Raw genomic sequence first — 20498 nt, 5'->3', positions numbered from 1 at the left:
GGCAAGTAACGTGTCATCTAATTTTACTTTGGAGATAATAAGGAATTATTAAAGGCCATGATGAAAGCATTTTGTAGATCAGGGGATATACATATTTTGTGTCATGAGTGGGGTATGTGCAGCTGGGAACATCTGGCTCACTGCCAACCTATCCCCAGAGTGTTGGTTCCTGCAGCATCTGATACCTACAGTACAGGTTTCCCACATCACTGGACCTTGCTTGTACTGTGCTTGGGAACAATGTAAAGAAATGTATTTCTTTACATTCATTTCTTTGGCTGAATGTTTTGACAGACCAACATGTCTTGTAAAAGTATTTTGTCTGTGTAACCTCAAAGGTTCTAATCATCTAGTAAAGATAAACCAACGTAAGTCCTCAGTTTGGATCCAAATATTCAGCCTATTAGCCTTTGATCCTGGGATCCAAGAATATTGACTCTTCTCCCAGTTCATTTATCACCTTTTATTCCCCTTGCTGGTTACTGTCCAAGTAAGTATAAAAAATTACATCCCTAAAATCAAAGAGTCTCTACTCTTTGGGAATGAATGACAAAACAGCTATCTTTCCCCCCAGCACAAATCAGTGAATTTCGTATCCGTAGATGTTGCAATGTTTTGTTTTGTTTTTAGATGTTGCAACGTTATCAGTGTATTTAGGTGTGACTTAAAAGATAGTCCCTGACAAGCAATCTTTCCTCACCCTTTGGACCACCAGCTTATTGTTGCTAACAAGTAGTGGGGCCTGTTAATATCAAATATTTGTAGCTCTGCTCCTGCCCTTCACTGTTCTGAGAGTAGAAATTTTCAAACCTACCTGAGAGTATAAACCCTCCTGTTACATACTCATATGTTTAGCTATTTACTATTTGTCAGACTGAGGTCAGAATTTGCAGTGATGTGACAGACACTTAGATTTTGCATTTGGGTCCAGCAGAGGTTGCTCAATCTAAATGAACTTTGTGGTTTTCTTTTCTCCACACACTGCTCCCCTCACTTTCTTCATAACTGTTCTTCTGGGAAATTACTTCCCATCAGCAGTATTTGCCTCCAGCTGGTGAATTGGATGGGGTTTTTTTTTTTTTTTTTTAGTTAATAAACACTAAAAGGCTGAGGGCAGCAAATCTACACCCCGGTGGTGCCAGCTAATGAAGAGCCTCACATGAAAGCTTATGCAAAGGGGACAGGCAGAGTGCAAATGTCCTGGGATCCAAGATTATCCACTCATCTCCCACACGCTGCATAACAGACACTAATGATTATTAATTATTTAAGCAAAGAACATGAGAGCCAACACAGGCGGCAAAAGGGAAAAGGAGGAAGCTGCCTTCTAGGAGCTTCTGCTGAAATAATTTTAATTAGCACAGGCTATAGAGCCAAGGGAGATAGACCAAGATACTTAATAGCTAAAGAAATCTTTAAAAATCCTCTACCACTTTTTCCCCTTACAAAAAGGAAAAGACAACTTAGGTTATATTTGTATACATTGTTGACAAACTGGAATATGAAGTGGCTGCCACAGCCTGTCCTCTCTGATGGCATCGCAGGCCAGCAAGTGACATGAGGAGGCTCAGCTAGGTCTTCACAGCTTCTAGTGAATCCTGAAGCTGTGAGTCCCAAGTCTCCCCTCGAAATACATCTTTCTTGCTCATACACACTAAGGACACTGACTCTCTAAAGCTGAAGCTCCATCCATCTTTTCTCTGTACTGAAACCTTCATGAGATTTTCACTTTAAATTTCAAACATTGTTGGGACCTTCCTGGTGGTCCAATGGTTAAGACACTGTGCTTCCACTGCAGGGGGCATGGGTTCGATCCCTTGTCAGGGAATTAAGATCCTGCATGCCACCAAGCGCAACTCAAAAATAAAAAAATAAATTTTTTTCCCCCCAAATATTGTGTCACTTCTGGTAGGTTTTACTTTTTCTTTGGATATATCAGGATACCTAGAACAGTTTCTTCCTATTATATAAGCTGTGAAACTATTTTAAAAAGTTAAGAGTGAGCCCTAAAAGGCACAGTTTGATCTTATTTTTAAATTCTTGGGTGATCTCCATTTGTTTGAAACTCATTGGTAGTTCTGCAGTGCAGCCTTTCCAAATTGTCGATTCCCTGGCAGCTAGTGACATTTCCTCTTAAAATCAAGAGTTTTTATTTCTAATTCAGTAACATTTAGAGATCTAATGCTCATTATTACTGTAGCTAACCTGGCTCTGTGACTAAGGAGAGACTGTGTTTTCCTTGCAGGTGTCTTTTTCTGACCTTGTTCCAATATTCACATTACCTTCCACTAGGTTCCCACAGGACGTTTCATTTGAACTGTTTCAGAACTTCATCAACATTTCACCTGTGAGCAATTATGTATCCCCGACTTTTGTTCAAGTCTAGTCTCTTTAGCCAATTACAGGTCACTGTTCTAAGCAGGGGATAAAGCAGTAAATCAGACACATGTTGTCCTTGACTTCATGATGGGCGAGACATACAACAATGAATTACACACTTCAATAATTCATTGCAAATATAGTTAAGTGCTAAAAGCTGAAATTCAAAGGGCTCTGAGGCCATATAATTGGGAACCGGTGGCTCGGGGGTAAAGAATCCACCAGCCAATTCAGATGTGGGTTCAATTTCTGCGTCAGGAAGATCCCCTGGAGAAGGAAATGGCAACCCACTCCAGTATTTTTGCTGGGAAATCCCATGGACAGAGGAGCCTGGTGGGCTACAGTCCATGGGGTTGCAAAGAGTCGGACATGACTTAGCCACTAAACCACAACAACCACCTTGTATTAGGGTCAGGGAGAGCTTCCTTTGGAAAATAACATTTAAGCTTACACTTGAGGTATAAGGAGTTAACTAAGCAAAGAGTAAAAGGATAGCACACAGTGGGACCAGCCCATAAGAAGGTCATCAGAAAGAAAGAGAGGGTGGTGAGATTAAATTACTGAGAGAGAAGGCTGGTGACTAGAGTGCAGAGTGATGGAGAATGAGGTCAGGCCCTTCTTATGCAGGAATTTATAGGTCATGCTAAACATTTAGAATTCATTCCCCAAAGGTTTAAACAATGATGTGACATGGTTTGATTTGTATTTAGATAGATAACTATGGTTTCTGCAAGGAGAATGGACTAAAGTGGAATAAGAATGACATATTAGTGAGTGAGTGCTGCATAAAAACCCACCTCGAAACTCCGCAGCTTAGCAAGCATTTGTGGCTTTTGTTCGGGGGTCAGCAAATTGCCTGGTATGGGTGTGCTTCAGGATGCGGGTTCACTGTGACTCTGCTGGATGAGGCTGAAATCAACAGGGTTTAGCTACAGACTGGGATTAAGTCTGCTCTATATCTGCTTATTCTCCTTGAACCAGAGGCCACACAGGGCACTTTCCACTCACGATGAACAGTAGAAGAGCAAGGGCCCCAATCCAAACTGTGTAAGCATGCTGAAGACATCTCCATGAACATCCCATTTGTCAAATTCAGTCTAATGACTAGGCTCAAAACTGCAGGATAAGGCAGTGTATGCCACCTCAAGGGAAAAAGGTCTGAATAAATACTTGTCGAGTAATACTCCAGTATATCAAAGCAGCATTCCATCAAAAATGGAAAATAAATTGTAGAATCTATTGCTTTCCCCCTCCTAATCCACCCTGCCTTAGTCCCCAAATAATTGGTTTCATCTTGCCAAAGCCTTTACTGGATAGAATATATTGTTGTTTGGTCGCTAACTCGTGTCTAACTCGGATGCAGCACGCCAGCCTCCTCTGTCCTCTACCATCTCCCGGAGTTTGCTAAAATTCATGTCCATTGAGTTGGTGATGCCATTCAATCATCTCATCTTCTATCACCCCTTTCTCCTCCTGCCCTCAATCTTTCCCAGCATTGGTCCTTCCAATGAATATTCAGGGTTGATTTCCTTTAGAAATGACAGGTTTGGTCATGGATCACAACCTTGTGAAGGGGCTTGCATAACTCAATGAAACTATAAGCCATGCCTTGCAGGGCCACTCCAGATGGATGGGTCATAGTGAAGGGTTCTGATAAAACGTGGTCACTGGAAAAGGAAATGGCAACCCCTCCAGTATTCTTGCCTGGAGAACTCCATGGACAGTATGAAAAGGCAAGTAGGATAGAATATAAAACTATATAATATTATCAGTTTAGAAAGGCATAGTAAAAACTCAGTTTACAATGGAAAAGTCTGGCACAGTGCTATGTACTCTCATAAATTTTTAGATCTAATTTATTGTTTTGGGGTGGGGTGTTTTTTTTTTTTTTGCACTTTTTCTTTGTTAAAAAAAATTATTATTTGAGAGGAAAGCATATCTGTTTCCCCCCCAAAGTCCTGATTTATGTCACATTCTTGTGCTCAGCTTTAACTAGGATTCATTCTTTTTTTCCCTTCTTACAGTTAGGCACGCATTCACAGCAACAGTATGGATCTCTAATAAGAAGCTAGTCTTGCTGTGTGGACATCAATATTTTTGGTGGGGTGTGAGGCTGAGGAGAGAAGAGTCCATGCAGCTTGGAAGCAGCCCTGGGGAGTGAAAGTGAAGCATTTTTAGCTGAATTCAAGTGGAGGCAATTCACTTAAAGAATCCAAAGGCTTTAGCAGTATCTTGGATTGACTTTAATGAGGAGTTAGACAGAAATAGCTACAGGCTCCAGGGGGCAGCCCAAACCTATTGAGGATCCCTCCTGGGAGATAAAAAGGCGCTCACAGAGCTCGCATCATGAAGTGGTGTCAGCCTCTTCTATGCCCCTAGCACAGTGCTCAGCATGGGAGTGTTTCTGCTCATCTTTACTAATTGGTGGCTAACTACAGACAGAACAGAAAAGGACGCTTATTTTTTTAATAATAAGTGAAAAAGCTTTCTTAGAAAAGAGCAGAAGACATGCTCATAGAGAAGAGGAGGCAGGAATTCTCAAGCTAGCATACGGGTGACATGCGTGACTTTTTACAACAACTTTGAGCAGGCAATTTCTATTTAATTTCTTTTCAAAGAAGATTTATAGAAACAGCATGCTGAAGGGGCTGCAGTGCCTGGAAAAGATAAAGGGGTTGGTTGTAATTTGCCTTTCATTTCTGCTGCTAATGACACCCTACTGAGACAGGCTATCATATTAACACACAAATTCCCACAAATCCAGTAACATCCTTTCACTAGGATGTCTTGGGTTATTACAAGATCTCTTTAGCACAAATTATATCATTAAAGGAAATTTAACAGAAAAGGTGATTTACCTCACATCCAGGAAAAGCAAGACAGGAGAAACAGAATTGTAGGCTTTTCCCACATTAGATACTCCTAGTTAATTTATGATTTTAACTTTCTACTACTTCAAATATCTAGATATGAATACAAGCTTCCCTTAGTCAAACCAAACACACATGAACTGTAGCCCACCAGGCTCCTCTGTCTATGGGATTCTCCATGCGAGAATACTGTAGTGGGTAGCCATTCCCTTCTCCAGGGGATCTCCCCGACCCAGAGATCAAACCCTGGTCACCTGGTCACCTGCATTAGAAGCAAATTCTTTACCATCTGAGCCACCAAGGAAGCCCCAAAGCAAACACAACACCTCCATTTTACTTAGTATTCTTAAAATGTATATTTAAAAATTTTACATCATTTTAATGGAAGTCACATTATTTAATTTCATACAGTTCCTTATACTGTAGCTTCAAAGCAATGTAAACATTTAATAACCATCCTTAACAAAATACCTACGTGAATATGTAGAGGTGACCTAACAAACTGGGGCCAAAGTTAAATGTGAAACAGTGGCACAATTAGGACTAGAAATGCAGTGACAGGGTTCAGAGAACACACCATCCTACGATATGGCACCTTGGTATACTGAATATTTTAAGCTGAAGAACTTGAGAAGTGGCATGAATAGTACTTTTGACCTTCCCGTGAAGCAGATCACAAGACCCTCATATGAGATGTACCCTCCTCAACACCTGGAAGGAAGGAGCATCCTTACCTTCGAAGACAAGAGGCACAGAGAACTGGAACAAACAGATCTGGCTGTTTCTCTCAGTTTATTACACTTAGCTCACCTTTGTTCTATCACATTTCCCCAAGACTTTTCACTCGTCATCAAATCTAGCATGAAAATACTCAGGTTTAATGGTTTCTCTGGGTCTTCATTTCCTTATGATGGCTCCCATGTCACATAACACTTACAGGAAATAAATCCGTATGCTTTTCTCCTGTTAATCTGCCTTTGTTATAGGGGTACCAGTCAAGAAAAAAAAAGTACAGGAAAGATATTTTTTCCTCCCCTTTAGGAGTATTCTCACTTTCTCTCCATTCAATATTCTCCAAAACAACTTGACCTTTGAACAACATGGGTTTGAACTGTGTGAGTCAACTTATACCCAGATTTCTTTTACTAAATACATAGTACAGTACTACACAGTCTGTGGTTGGCTGAATGCATGGATGTGGAACCATGGTTACCAAGGCCTGACTGTCAAGTTATGCATGGATTTTCAACTGTTGCAGAGGTTGGGCACTCCCAACCCCCACATTGTTCAAGGGTCAATTGTATTTTAGTGAAATATGCATTTTATATTAATGATTTGATTTTATAATTTTAGTTCTTTGCCCCTCTGCACGGCTTTCAGGATCTTAATTCCCTCACCAGGGACTGAACCCAGGCCCACAGCAGTGAAAGTCACTAGAAAACCACTGAACTCCCTACAAGATAGATTTTAAAGTGAGGTAAATATAGATGAAAAAGATCATTTAGTTCAAATTGTACAGATCAGAATTATTTCCAAGAGTAATCCTCCTTACAATATGTGAATACACATCTGAAATAATGATTCTAAGGACCCATCTAAGTAAGATAGAGTAACAGATTAGGTGGGGATTTAGGTCTATTTAAAACATGATTTTATCATTATAAAATAAATCTCTTGGTGATACAGTCTGACATCTAAACCTGTTACCATATAAACACTTAAGAGTCTTTTTTTTTTTTTAAAGACTCTATCCAATATGCATTTTAGAAAACTTAACAAAAAATAGCTAGGTAATACCTGTCATGTATCAGCACTCAATAAATGTCTGATGAAGAATAGACAACATCACAATTAGAAGAGGGAGCAGATAGAAGAATATCTTGGCTTCCACATAGGAATTATTGTTAAGATTTCTCTAAAACACATTCTCTTCACTTTCAAACCTAATCCTCACCAGGAAAAAGTACATTTTGGGTTTCTCAAACCAAAAGGGCCTAGTATCCACAATTTGTCCAGTACTTTGTCACAAAATTAACCTGGCATAATCAACCACCCTCTTTGGCAAGCGCAGCACCGTGGGAGGTCATCTGAGCCAGCACTGTGGGAGCAGTCAGGCTCCCTGGAGGCAGGCACACACAGGAGTACACACTCATATCCCTCATCTCCACCCCAAGCGCACAGGCTAGAGACAAGAGTCTACGTTTTCCTTCCTGAGAGTGGAAAGCAGATTTAGGTTCTGTCTGCATGTACTCTTTTACTTGCTCATATTTTCTTGCAGAGGAATAAACAATGCACACTTTTGGAAGACAGGATGAAAAGAAATGCCACGAGGCTGAGGCTAAGGGGCTGAGATTCTGCCTGTTTGCTCCAAAATTACAAATGCTCATCTCCTGGGTAACTATGAAAAAAAAAATTTTAAATAAACAAGAAAAAGCTCAGAGGCTTTTGTTTTGGTGGTTCAAACACAATGGAAATTTATTTCTTGCTTCCATGAGTCTAAAGTGAACTTTCCTGATTGGTGGTGGCTCTCTTCCAAGCATTGACATAGGATGCCAGATTTACTGCTTCTTACAGTTCTGTTGTCTTTAAAAAAAATTTATTTATTTTTACTGAAGTATAATTGATTTATAAGCTCAGAGCTTTATAAATCAAATCTAAGGTATAATTTACCAACACCTAGAATTTACCAACACCAACACCTTGGTGTAAAATTTGAGGTATTAACAAAGTTTAAAAAAAAAAATTAAGGGAATTCCTGGGCACTCCAGTGGTTACGACTCTGCATATCTACTGAAGGGGGCATGAGTTTGACCCCTGTTTGGGGAACTAAGAGCCTGTATGCTGAGTGGGGCAGCGAGAAAAAAAAATCCTTTTAAAAGATGAAATAATAAAAAAAAACTCACCACATTTTCTAAAAACATGGTCAACCATAGGATTAAGGCAATCATGTATAGTCTAATCCAGGCCAAATATCTGCTTTTACCTAAATTACTTATCTCTTTGATTATCAACAAGGGTCACTGCCTCAGTTTTCAAGCTGGCCTGGTTTATGAATACTGTGGGAATAAGGCCAAGCCTAAAGAATCTAGTTTCCACACAAGCCAAAAATGGAAAAAAAAAAAAAAAAAAAATCATTGAACTCTTTCTTATAGGAAAGACAAGTCCCAAGTATATATATGACAATTTACCAGTAACAAAAAAACAGTACTTGAACTACTAAGACATTTTAGAGTAAACAGACAATTAAGATTACAAACTCTTAAACCATATAATGAAATTATGACAGAAACACACAATCAGAGGTTCTTCTGGGAAGGCTTCAGAAGTTCACGGTCACAGTTACCAGCATTAGGGGCAGAGGACCTGTGACTGATGCATAATCTTAATAAGAACTCTTACTAGCATTACCTTCCTCTTTTTTAATTCAAAAGAAAACCGGTGGCTCTCCTTGACCTCCTTTATGGAAAATATTTTTACTTGTTTATTTTTAATTGTAGTCCATTGTCTGAGGCTGTAAGGAATCTGATGTTCTCAGAGGAAAACAACCAAGCATTAGGAAACTACAAACTGATAGCCTCAAACCCCTCTGGTGGTCCCTCTGCCTGGAACAACATGGACTTTCCACTGCGAACTCTCAGGAACGCCACTGACCCCTTGTATTTCAGGTCCCTTCAGCAGCTCAGTCTCTCCGCTTTGCTGTTAGTGTGAACAGGGAGAGGGGCTTTCAAAAAGAGAGTGAGGGTGTCAAAGGCCATACCTAGTAGAGCCGTATTTCTAACCTGCTTTTTGCAACTTAATGAAAATACTAAATACTAGTTTCCCCAGTTTAATTCCAAGGCCACACAGACTGGAAGCAATTACAGCTTGTTCATGGGGGTCTGTGGGAATGCTGACAGTTTAAATTTACATATTAATGCTGAAAAACATTTTGAGAAGCAATGAGTGTTTTTTGGTCTTGGTAATGACTAGAATAAGAAAAAAATGGACAGGAATGTCGTTGAAAAGCTCCAGGCAAAAAGGTCCAGGTTTATTTTTGCTGTAATAGTTTCAAACTACCCACCATTCCCTGCAATAAGACACTCTTCTAATGGTGGATTTACTCAGTCTTTTATTTTGCCTAAGATGATCGTTCTTTGGCTGACTGTCTTCAATAAAAGGCCTAACAACCAAAGTTAAAAATCCATCTGTCCCAACTCCAACTCGTTCCTGGGGACAACTCATTCTACTGCTTGATTTCTTCTTCTACCACCCACCTAGAATACCTAACTTAACCACTCACCGGTTTAAAAAAAAGCAAAACATTGAAATAGAAATTGTTTCAAATTATATTTCCTTAAACAGCCAGGTTGCACACTTGATCACTGAGATTTACTTCTGTAGCAACCCCAGTTCTTTGACAAATGCAGGTATTCTTTTCATTAAAATATTAGCTTGACCCAAAGATGTCAAACAGCCACCCTAGCATTAGTCATTGCAGTCTGAGACCTCCCAAGAGGTCTAAAAAACCAGAAGATTAAATATAGCAAAATATGAATATAAACACAGTTTATAAGTCATTTAATAACTACAGAGACTTTTCAAAGTATTCACTTTTCAAATTATTCTAAACTGACACTGAATTTGTGAAACAAAATATATCATATGGCCCTTGAAAAAACTGTTAAATGATAGATTAGCTCCAATGTAAAATATCTTTCTATATTAACAAAGAGAGGGCAATGCACAGTAATCCTATGTAGTGGGTAGCTCCCACTCAACTGAAGAGAAAATGAAACTCAAAAAGATTAAGTAACCTACCAAAGGTCACATGGCCCTGACTGACAGTGTCTTGCTAGGCACTGCAAACCTGGTCACTCTGAAAGGAAGATTAATTTTAAATTGAGTAGTAGTCATTACTTACAAAATGAATACATTTCTGCGATTAATGACAAAACATTTCACTTAGGCTAGTCTTACAGAAAGTTTAAGGGAAACCAAAGTTTAAGGACTCCAGATTCATTTAGGCCCCTTTCAAATATAAAATACTTCCAATTTTTCTTGTCCTACTACTACTGAAAGAGAAGGGGAAATATTGCTACGAATTAAAAAAAAACCAAAACAGCAGTTCTGTTCCTACATACATACTCAAAAGAAGTGAAAGTAGGTATTTAAACAAACACTTATGCATTAATGTTCATAGTTACAGTAGTAATTTAGTTGCTAAGTCGTGTCAAACTCTTGCAACCTCACAGACTGTAGCCTGCCAGGATCCTCTGTCCATGGGAGTCTCCAGACAAGAATACTGGAGTGGGTTGCCATTTCCTTCTCCAGGGGATTTTCCCGACCCAGGAATCGAACCCGGGTCTCCTGCACTGCAGGCAGATTCTTTACCAACTGAGCTAGCAGCAGCACTATTCCAAATGTCAAAAAGTGGGAAAAAAACAAACATCCATCAAGAGATAAATGGATAAACACAGTGTGGTATCCATGCAAGGGAGTACTTTCAGCCATTAAAAATAAATGAAGCACTGATACATGCTACAATGTGGATTAACCTCAAAAATAGTATGCTCAGTGAAAGAGGCCAGACACAAAAGGTCCCATACTATATAATACCATTTATACCAAATGTCCAGAATAGGTAAATTCACAGAGATAGAAAGTGGATGAGTGGTTGCTGGAGGACTGGAAGGAGGAGTGAGTGACTGCTTAGTAAGGATGGGGGCTCCCTCGGGGGTGATGAAAATGTTTTGAACCAGATAATGGTGATCACCACACAGCACTGTGAGTGTACTGGACTGTACACTTTAAAATGGTGAATTTTATGTTATGTGAATTTCACTTCAGTTAAAAAGAACACACAGAATAATGAAATAATGATGACTGACCGCAAAGCTATAAACAAATAGCAGGTAATCTGCTTTTCCTTAGTTTGTCACAATTTAATGAGCTTTGGATCATCATAAACCAATAGATAAAAAAATTACCCATTACAAGTTCCAAATAAGCCATTAATACAGCTGAGTTCCCCTAATTTGTCCAGTTGGCAGAGCACCTAGGAGATTTTACAGTATACAAGAAGCTTTAAACATTGTAAGAATGTTTTTAATTTTTAAAAGAAAAAGAATATTGAGAAAAACATGTAGGAATATAAAGTGGCCAGAGCCTGGGAAACAAGCTGACGTACATACATAGGCAAAAATCTACATATCTGAGCGTGCAGAGAGACTAAACATTCAGGAGAGAAACTGGCTACTCTTGGAACTTATTTTGCATTTCTCCCAAAACTGAAGAGTAAATAGTAGTTTACGGTCACCACCCTCTGGGTTTCAGCAAAGAGGTCACACACAGGGAGGGCCTCAAGCTGCCACTTCCAATTGCTTCCCTGGTGAAACAACGCAGGAGGTTAAGTTACCTCAGGAGACTCACAACAGGGCTCCCATTGTTCCAAGCTCAAAACTGAGAGACACAATGGGCACCATTCATACAGAGAGCTTACAGGCTGGAGAATGGTCCCTCAGTGACAACTTCTTATTGGGACACTGAATGTTCATAAACATAGACTTTACAAATATGTCTTAATTATTTTTTAAAAGTAGCGCAAAGTAAACAAATAAAGCTTAATGGACATTACACTGACAGAACACCCAAGTCTTATCCCCGGCTCTGTCTCTCATAAGATTTTAAACAAGTCACTTGCTCTTTCTGAGCCTCATTTTCCTTGTATGTAAAATGAAAATGATTTCTAAGATCACTTAGAACTCTAAAATGCTATGAACATATATGAGGTCCATTGATGTTGCTACATTATTTACTCCAACAAGTAGGGATAAATTATGAGCAGAAAAGAACTGTCACTTCACATCTTTTCATTTACTATCAGCACTTAAGAACAGGGAGGTTTAATAAAAACAGGCAGAGACACTGTTTTCTCTTAAACAAACTACAATGAACAAGGTCCATGAGGCCTTCCATCCCAACAAGGCGAGAATCACTCGCGTATCTCTACACAAAGCACAATGACAAAGGGCATAAATAAAAGCCGTGAGTACGTTTTTCTGTCACCTTTTCTTAGGTTATGAATACATTTCATGAATCTCTTGACTTCTCTGCCATAACTCAAACTCCCCAGAAGAAAAATACCATTTACAATAAGAATGTGATCACTGTCCCAAGTTTTCACACCATATCATTTTTTCGTTTTTTCAACCTCAAAACTTGCCAGAGCAAGAACTTTGTCTCCAGAGCCTAAGGAGAAAGACACATAATAAACAAAGATGTCATTTCAAGTGCATTTACAGTTCTAGGTAAAGAGAGGAAAACCATCACACAGATACTAAAATAGGAAATAAAATGAGCTTCTATTATTGGTGCATTATTCTTAAACCTTCCCACTGCCATTCCAATTTCCTTCCCCTGCACAAACAACTCAGCTACACAGGCGATTTATTGGTTACAGACACTTTAATTCAGGTATGAAATAGAAGGTGTAAAGTCTTAATTTACTTTTATATTTACATTTAGCTGACAAATATTTTTAAAACATTAGGCTATACTAATTTGATTATTTTTAATTTGAAAGTATTGGGAAATAAACCCATTAAAAGAGGTTTATAGAGAAAATAATTCTGGTTTCGCTGCTAACTCCAGAAAAGACCATCATTTTATCTCACCCACACCATCTGCCAATCTGAAGCAATAATTCATGTCCAGCTTTCAGAAATACAAGAGTACTCACCAAGGTCTGTAGAGACTTTCTCAAACTGGCTGAGAATAGCACCTGCGTTTGCTGACAAGAAGTTCTCATCATCTGCAGTCAGCTACACAAACAAAACAAAGCCCAAAGGACTGAGTTCAGATGTTAACAAGTGGTTCAAGGAACCACTGTTAATGTCGTAGGACCACAAACTAGATCACAGATCAAACAGCTATATACTAGGGACTTCCCTGGCGGTCCAGTTGTTAAAGACTCCACGCTTCCACTGCAGGGGGCACAGGTTCTATCCCCAGGAACTAAGATCCCGAAAGCTGAGAAACTAGCGGGGGGGGGGGGGGGGGGGGGAGGTTTCTATACCAAACACTTCCCACTTTTTCCTTATACCTAATATATTAAATTAAACACAGATACCTTCTCTCCAAGTTTCCTGAGAGCTGTAAGTATCTCCACTTTCTGTTGAGTATACAGGTCTCTTTCCAGCTTTCCTACCATGAGATCTCTATCCATCTGTAACAGATGAATGCGAAGCATATGGTATTTAAGTTAAAAACATTCTTTGCATAAAATCAAGTTTTTCACATCTACTTCTTTAAGAAAAGATCCTTTACTGATTAATAATATAAAAACTATAGAAACAATTCAAGGTATACATGATAGGAATGTTCTCACACAGTTCTAATATATCTTGATACTAATCATCACCATGGTCTTAGTTACAAACTCTACTAAGGAATTAGTAGGTCAACAGCTTCCTTTAAAGAGGAGCTATCCTCTAAGAACTCTATTTCATTACACTGAAGCGTGGTCTACAGGCCTGAAAGAGACAACTGGTTACATATCTCCTGGAACTTTGATTAAATATCACCTCTACCACCAGAAACATGGAGAGCATGTACTATGCCTTGGCACTATTCTATGTACACAGACACACTGGATTAGTAATAGTGCACATACACATATTACTCCATTTAAACCTCGTAACAACCAGAAGAGGTATCATTACTGCCTTTTTATGAATGGGGAAACAGCAAAAGAGACTGAAGAAAAGAACTCCGCCAACATCACGTATGTCCATTAGTAGAGCAGGGGTACAAATTCAGCTGACCTGTCCCAAGTCCATGCTCTTAATCACTAGGCTATTAAATTACCAATGGTTGCATATAACTTATTAACATCTTAAATTATATTCATGTCTATAAACAGACTTCCTCAAGTACCAGGTTTATAAAGATGTTTGAAATTCTTAGATAGGTAAGGCCACACACACAAAAGAGCTGGTGCTGCTAATGAATGCTAGATGTGATTTCAATTCAGAGCTCCAGAACTAAATAGTAAAACTTTAAATGTGGCGTCTTAGTAGAAGCAGTCAGTAGCAATTTAAACTGCCATATGCTGTTTAAAACCTCTGTACTTGTTATCAATAAAGGAATGATTTTGTCAGGAAACTGCGGGTTGTGGCTCTAAAATCAACTGACCAATTTTTTAAAATAAGACTACTTTTTAGAGCAGTTTTAGGTTCACAGTTAATTGAGCAAAAGGTACAGAGATTCCTCATACACCCCTTGCCTCCCCCACTCATGCGCAGTCTGCCCATTATAAACATCCCCTACCACAGTGTACATTTGATGAACAAACACTGATAATCACATCATAATTACCCACAGTCTACACTTTACATTAGGGTTCACTCTTGCTGTTGCACATTTTCAACTGACCAAGTTTTAAACTTCAGAACATCACACTAAGCAAATTCTTGGGCTGAGAAAAGAAATACACAAAGTGATTAGATCAACTGAAAGAAACTTTACCTCTGCTAACCTTGTCCGAAGCTGACCTGGTTGTTTCTTTGCAAATAATCTGATGACCTCTGGGGTTTTAAAGGCCTGGCTGATAGCTGCCTGGATAGCCTAGAAATACAAGAAGGTTAAAAAAAAAGAAGTTCAACAGATCAAATATTACAATATTTGATTGATGGGTCTTCAATTTTTAATAGGTCTTCTTTGTTCATCAAATACTTTAATTTGATGAACTTTAATACTTTAATTTAAATTAATACTTTAAATTTTATAAATTAATTTTATAAATTTTATAAATTAATACTTTAAATTAAAATACTTTAATTTAAATACATCAAATACTAAAATTACAACTTTAGTTTCAATTTGCCATTTCCACGCAAGTCACTGGAGTAAAACATATAACTAGATGAAGATCTGGAAGCAAATGTTGTTTTATCCATAAGGAGACAGTCCTCTAGAAGTTAAGCCCTCAACAGGGTATATTTTCTATTAATATCTTAAATATACTTACTGAGAAAAAAAACACAACAAATTGTGTCACCAATGTAAGTAAATTATGCTTACCAGTTGCATTCCACTTAGTTCATCGACCAAAGTCATATTTCCAGACATAATTTTCTTCAGTGAATCATTAAATTCACTTAGTTGCTCCAGAGTTTCCTTTTTGGTTTCTTCATATTCATCTGTATCAAGTTCCTCTCTGAAGTATAATGGACATAATACCAAAAAATATAGAGTATCAAGAGAAGACAAAAAAAAAACACCAATCAGTATTTATACACCAAGGTTTCAAATACATATACATACAAAAAATACGCTGGTGGAAAAAAAGGCTGAAAGAAAATACATCTAATGGATGTGTTCTGATACTAGTGTGGGCATTATCCCACAACACTTATAACCCTGTTTTTGTTTTTGTTTTTACCAAAGTGAGGCATACTTAACAAACTACATAATAACTTCCTTTTAGGCAGTCTCTGAATCAATGGTATAACCTTAGACAAGATATTTAACTAGCCAAGTCTCAGTTTATCTATTAGCTGCAGATAAGGATAGTACCTTCCTTGCATTAAATGAAATATGAAAAGTTCTTGGTATAAAATAGGTATTTAAAAATAAAATAAAATAGGTATTTAATAAAGTTATAATTATCATCATTAACATTGTTCAGTCACTAACTCATGTCCAACTCTTTGCAACGCTATGGACTGCAGCATGCCAGGCTTCCCTCTCCTTTACCATCTCCCAGAGTTTGCTCAAACTCATATCTATTGAGTTGGTGATACTATCCAATCATCTCACCCTCTGCTTCCCCCTTCTCCTCCCACTCTTAATCTTTCTCAACATCAGGGTCTCTTCCAATGAGTCGGCTCTTCCCATCAGGTGACCAAAGTATTAGAGCTTCAGCTTCAGCATCAGTCCTTCCAGTAAATACTCAGGGTTGATTTCCTTTAGGATTGACTGGTTTGATCTCCTGCTGTCGGAGAGCCAGAGAATGTCACTTCCATACAGGTGCTGAGGGAGTTTTGTTACCTACTCTGTGATTCCCTATCAGGGAAAAGGCTAGCTGAAGATTTTTCTGAGTGAGGAAACTCACCCACCATCACCACCACCAGCACAACTGAAATCCAGCCCACCCGCCCCTTCATAGCCATCAAAACATTAATGGTGGGTAAAGTTTTATGTACTTTGGATTACAACAACAACGCAGTACTTGCCATCTGGGTCCTCCAAACAAGCCCTTTAATGAACATTTACTAGAAAGAGAGCTCCTATAGATCAAGTGCCTGCTTTGGGCCAAGCATAAAGCCAGTCTCTTCATCTGTAATCTTTACAACAATCTTCAAGGTCGTTAAAAAGGCAATGAGCAGTCTTAGACCTCTGAGCAGTTAAGGGTGAAAACACACACTAGAAAGTTCAAGTAATACTTTCTCAGCTTGATACCAGGCAAGGCTACTTTAAATACTGAAGACAAGATGGGTGATATTATTTCCATTTCACACTTGAGGAAATGGAAACTCAAGGTGGTTAAGCATTTTGCCCAAGTTCAAACTCACTTTGTAATTAAGCTAAAGACTTTTTTTTTAAGCTAAAGACTTGAATATCCCAGGCTCTTTAACTCTAAAACCTATACTGAGTTTAGTTGTCCAGCAGACAAAGCGCTGTGAAGAACACTACAGGGGAAACCAGAATCACACATAGAACTGTACACACAGAGCTTATAATCTAACTGTAGAAAAAAACACCATTTTATAGCATAGCAGTATACAATTATACTATTACCTGCATTCCTCCAGGTCTTGTAATTGCTGCATTAGTCTATCCAACTGTTCTTCTAAATTCTGCTTTAATTTGCTTGTCTCTGTCTTTCCTCTGGAAGCCATTTTAATCTCTAAGTAGAACAATAAACCCACAGGCAGTACTGGTTATTTGAAATGATTCAATATAGCAGTGCAATTTAACCTAGATTATACTCTGAGCTACAGGTGTGGGGAAGATAGCTGTGCAAAGAAGCATAAAAGTTTAAAATCATATAGTAGTAACACCCCACAAAAATGCCTAGCAATCTTAATTGACTTGACAAATTAATTAGAAGTCTTAACTATTGATCTATCTTACTAAACAAATTTGATAGACAAAAATACAGATTCACAAGGAAACAGATCAGGTGTGCCTCTGTTCTATAAGATTCATTTTAACATTTTTTTTCACTCTTAGTAAGTACACTCCAGGACTAAGAGTGTATTATCTTGTTGACCTTTGTGTACATTTACCTAATGATTTGTAGGCAGGAACAACTTTTGATATGAATTTCTTCTCTGGAAATGTGCACATTTTTCTATGGGATTATCTTTCTCTTACTGATTCATATAATATGGATATAAAGTCTTCGTTTTTATGTTGCAAATATTACCTCTTGTCTCCTGATTTTAAATTTTACTTATGGTATTTTTTGTTATGGTAAATTATTATTTTTAATGGCTAAACTTATCTTCTCTATGTCTTCTTAGTTTTGTGTCCCATGAAAGCAGGCTCTAACCATACAAGATTTTCAAATATATACTATTTTGTTTTTTTGCGGGGAGGGGCAGAGGGGTCTGTGCCACAGAGCGTGTAAGATCTTAGCTCCCCAACCAGGGATTGAACCTGAGCCCTGGCAGTGAAAGCACTGAGTCCTAAGCACTGGGCCACCAGGAATTCCCAAAAATATACTATTTTGTATCCTAAGACTTTTATAGATTTTTTTTTACATTGAGCTCTTTAACCACCCACAGTTATTTTTTCTTAGTGCTGTAAAATAAGGATCTTTAATTTTCTTTCAAATGGATAACTAACTGCTCCAAAACTGTTTTACCGGTATTTATTTATGCCACCTTTGAGACTCAATAGAAACAGACTCTGTTTCACTGACAATATTCCGGTCCTAAGGCATTACTTTGCTATTTTATTTATTATAGCTTTAAAGCTGGTGTACACAGACAACTGATAAGGAGTTACCTTTATTATTGTGGGTTTTTTCCTCCAAATTCTTGGCTATTCTTGTACATTTTCTCTTCTAAATAAATTTAAGAATCAGTTTGACAACTAGTTCCCAAAATTCAATTGAAATTTTGACAAGAGTTACATTAAAATTAATACGGATAAAACCTGAATCCTTGAAATTTGAATTTTTTTTAATGTTTTTTTATTTACTTATTTGTTTGTACCGGGTCTTAGTTGTGGCATGCGGGATCTAGTTCCCTGACCAGGGATTGAACCCAGGCCCCCTGCATTGGGAGCAAGGAGTCTTAACCACTGAACTGTGAGGGAAGTCCCTGAATCTTTCAATTAAGCAATGTATCTCTCCAATTACCTAGGCTTTCTTTCATGGTCTTTAGTTTAAAAAAGTATTACTCACAAAGGCTTTGAATACTAGCTGTTCTTAGATATTCTGTATTTTTTGTTAATATTGGAAATAGTGATTTCGTTATTACTATTTCTTTTTTGAAATATTTATTTATTTGGCTCTGCCAGGTCGTTGTTGCAGCATGTGAGATCTAGTTCCCCAACCAGGTATAGAACTCAGGGCCTCTGCATTGTGAACGCAGAGTCTTAGCCACTGGACCACCAAGGAAGTTCCTGTTATTACAATTTCTGATTATTGCTAAGGTATAGAAAAGTTTCTGATTTGGTGTATTGATATTGTATGCATTTACCTTAACATTTATAGTGTTTTGAGTTCTTCCATTTACAGAAATTACACTCACATTTGTTTTAGGAAACATTACTATTTGGTATATTCATCAAAACTTAAATCCTAGGGTAAATTTTTGGTTTCCCTGGTGGCTCAGCTGGTAAAGAACCAATCCTTGGGAAGACCCACTGGAGAAGGGAACAGCTACCCACTCCAGTATTCTGGCCAGGAGAATTCCATGGACTGTATAGTCCATACCGTCGCAAAGAGTTGGACAGGACTGAGAGACTTTCACTTTCTTTCTTACAGGGTAACTTTTGAAAGCATTTAAAATTTTCCTACACATAGTCATTTTCAAGTGATTCCACATGCAAATTTTAACAAAGGAGATTCCTTACATGATATTCAAAATAGAATGCAATTAGTGAAAATCTAGACTTACTACTGCATCTTTTATCTTTACTTTATTTTAAAAAATTGGCTTAAATCATCTACAATCATGAATAATATGTAAACATAAATGAGCTACATTATAGCCAGAAGTGTAATTTATTATAGCTTAGTTCATGTATAATAGGTTAGCCAGAAAGTAACTTACTCTAACTATGTTTCATATGTAATTTCTCCTGGGAATACACATTGAAATTTTATTTTAAATCTGTTGAATTTTTCAGTGTAAGTCAAGGGAAACCTAATGTAAAATAACGTGTCTTTCCAGGCTTAATTTCCTACAGTCTAATCACAGTGGACTACTTGCTGTTTCAAAGCATATCATGCACTTTCATCTTTCTCTTTTGAGCCTGTATTTTTTTTCCTACTTATCAAGGCCAAGTCATTCATTCTTCAAGGTCAGATTTCACCTTCTCCACACTGCCTTCCTTGGTTCCCTCCCAGTCACTAGATTGTGAGTTGTTTTGAGAACAGGGGTTTTACATTTTCTTTACACACCACCAACTAGCACAATGCTCGGCAGACAGAAAGTACTGGATAAATAACAGGTAAACGAATAATGAGAATTGACTGCTTTATCCACTGCGGTCTACATCTTAGTCTCTATTTAACACTATATCTGCCTTGAATTATATGTGATTTCATTATAGCCTGTTGTTTGTCTGTCTTCCTCTCCAGACTGTAAACTGAGAGCAGAAATCTGAGTCTGATTCCTTTCTTAGACTCTACAGCACTAGATAGTCAATAACTGAATGAACTGTATAAAGGCACAACATATTTTAAGGAGGTAAGGGTATTTTAACACAATTTCAGGGCAGATAGAAACTCTTTAAAAACCCCACCCTGATGCTCCATTAGTTGAGATTTACCTCAGAAAGATTAACTCGCGGGCACCACCTAGTATTCAGTAAAGGTGGTGCACCTTTTGCCAAAACTGCAAAATTACTCTCAAAAATTAATCTGGAGAGGAAGGTACTCACTCACGCTCACCTGTGTCTTAGTGCTCTTAACTCTGCTCAGTGCTGACCGGTCTCAAATGGCATAAACCTCCAATTCTTGAAGTTCCAAGTGTCTTAAACTTGAGGAAAGTGAAACTTCTCATCAGGACTAAAACAGGCTCAAAGTTCAAA

The 20498-nt window shown here is 38.0% G+C and overlaps 1 protein-coding gene across 1 annotated transcript; it reads right to left on the bottom strand.

Moving 5' to 3' along the window:
- Nucleotides 1-11311: 11311 nt before the first annotated feature.
- Nucleotides 11312-20496, bottom strand: LZIC (leucine zipper and CTNNBIP1 domain containing). The gene is made up of 7 exons (XM_065935798.1): nt 20359-20496; nt 17028-17136; nt 15309-15444; nt 14754-14852; nt 13357-13452; nt 12967-13048; nt 11312-12476 (listed from the first exon to the last, which is right to left on the bottom strand). The coding sequence occupies exons 2-7, from the start codon at nt 17126-17128 to the stop codon at nt 12418-12420; spliced, it is 573 nt and encodes a 190-aa protein (XP_065791870.1). The 5' UTR covers nt 17129-17136; nt 20359-20496; the 3' UTR covers nt 11312-12417.
- Between the last annotated feature and the right edge of the window lie 2 nt (nt 20497-20498).

This window comes from Muntiacus reevesi, chromosome 5, assembly GCF_963930625.1.
Source record: "Muntiacus reevesi chromosome 5, mMunRee1.1, whole genome shotgun sequence".
Taxonomy (NCBI): domain Eukaryota; kingdom Metazoa; phylum Chordata; class Mammalia; order Artiodactyla; family Cervidae; genus Muntiacus; species Muntiacus reevesi.
Note: the sequence above shows the minus strand (reverse complement) of the source record. Positions and strands in the feature narration are given on the sequence as shown.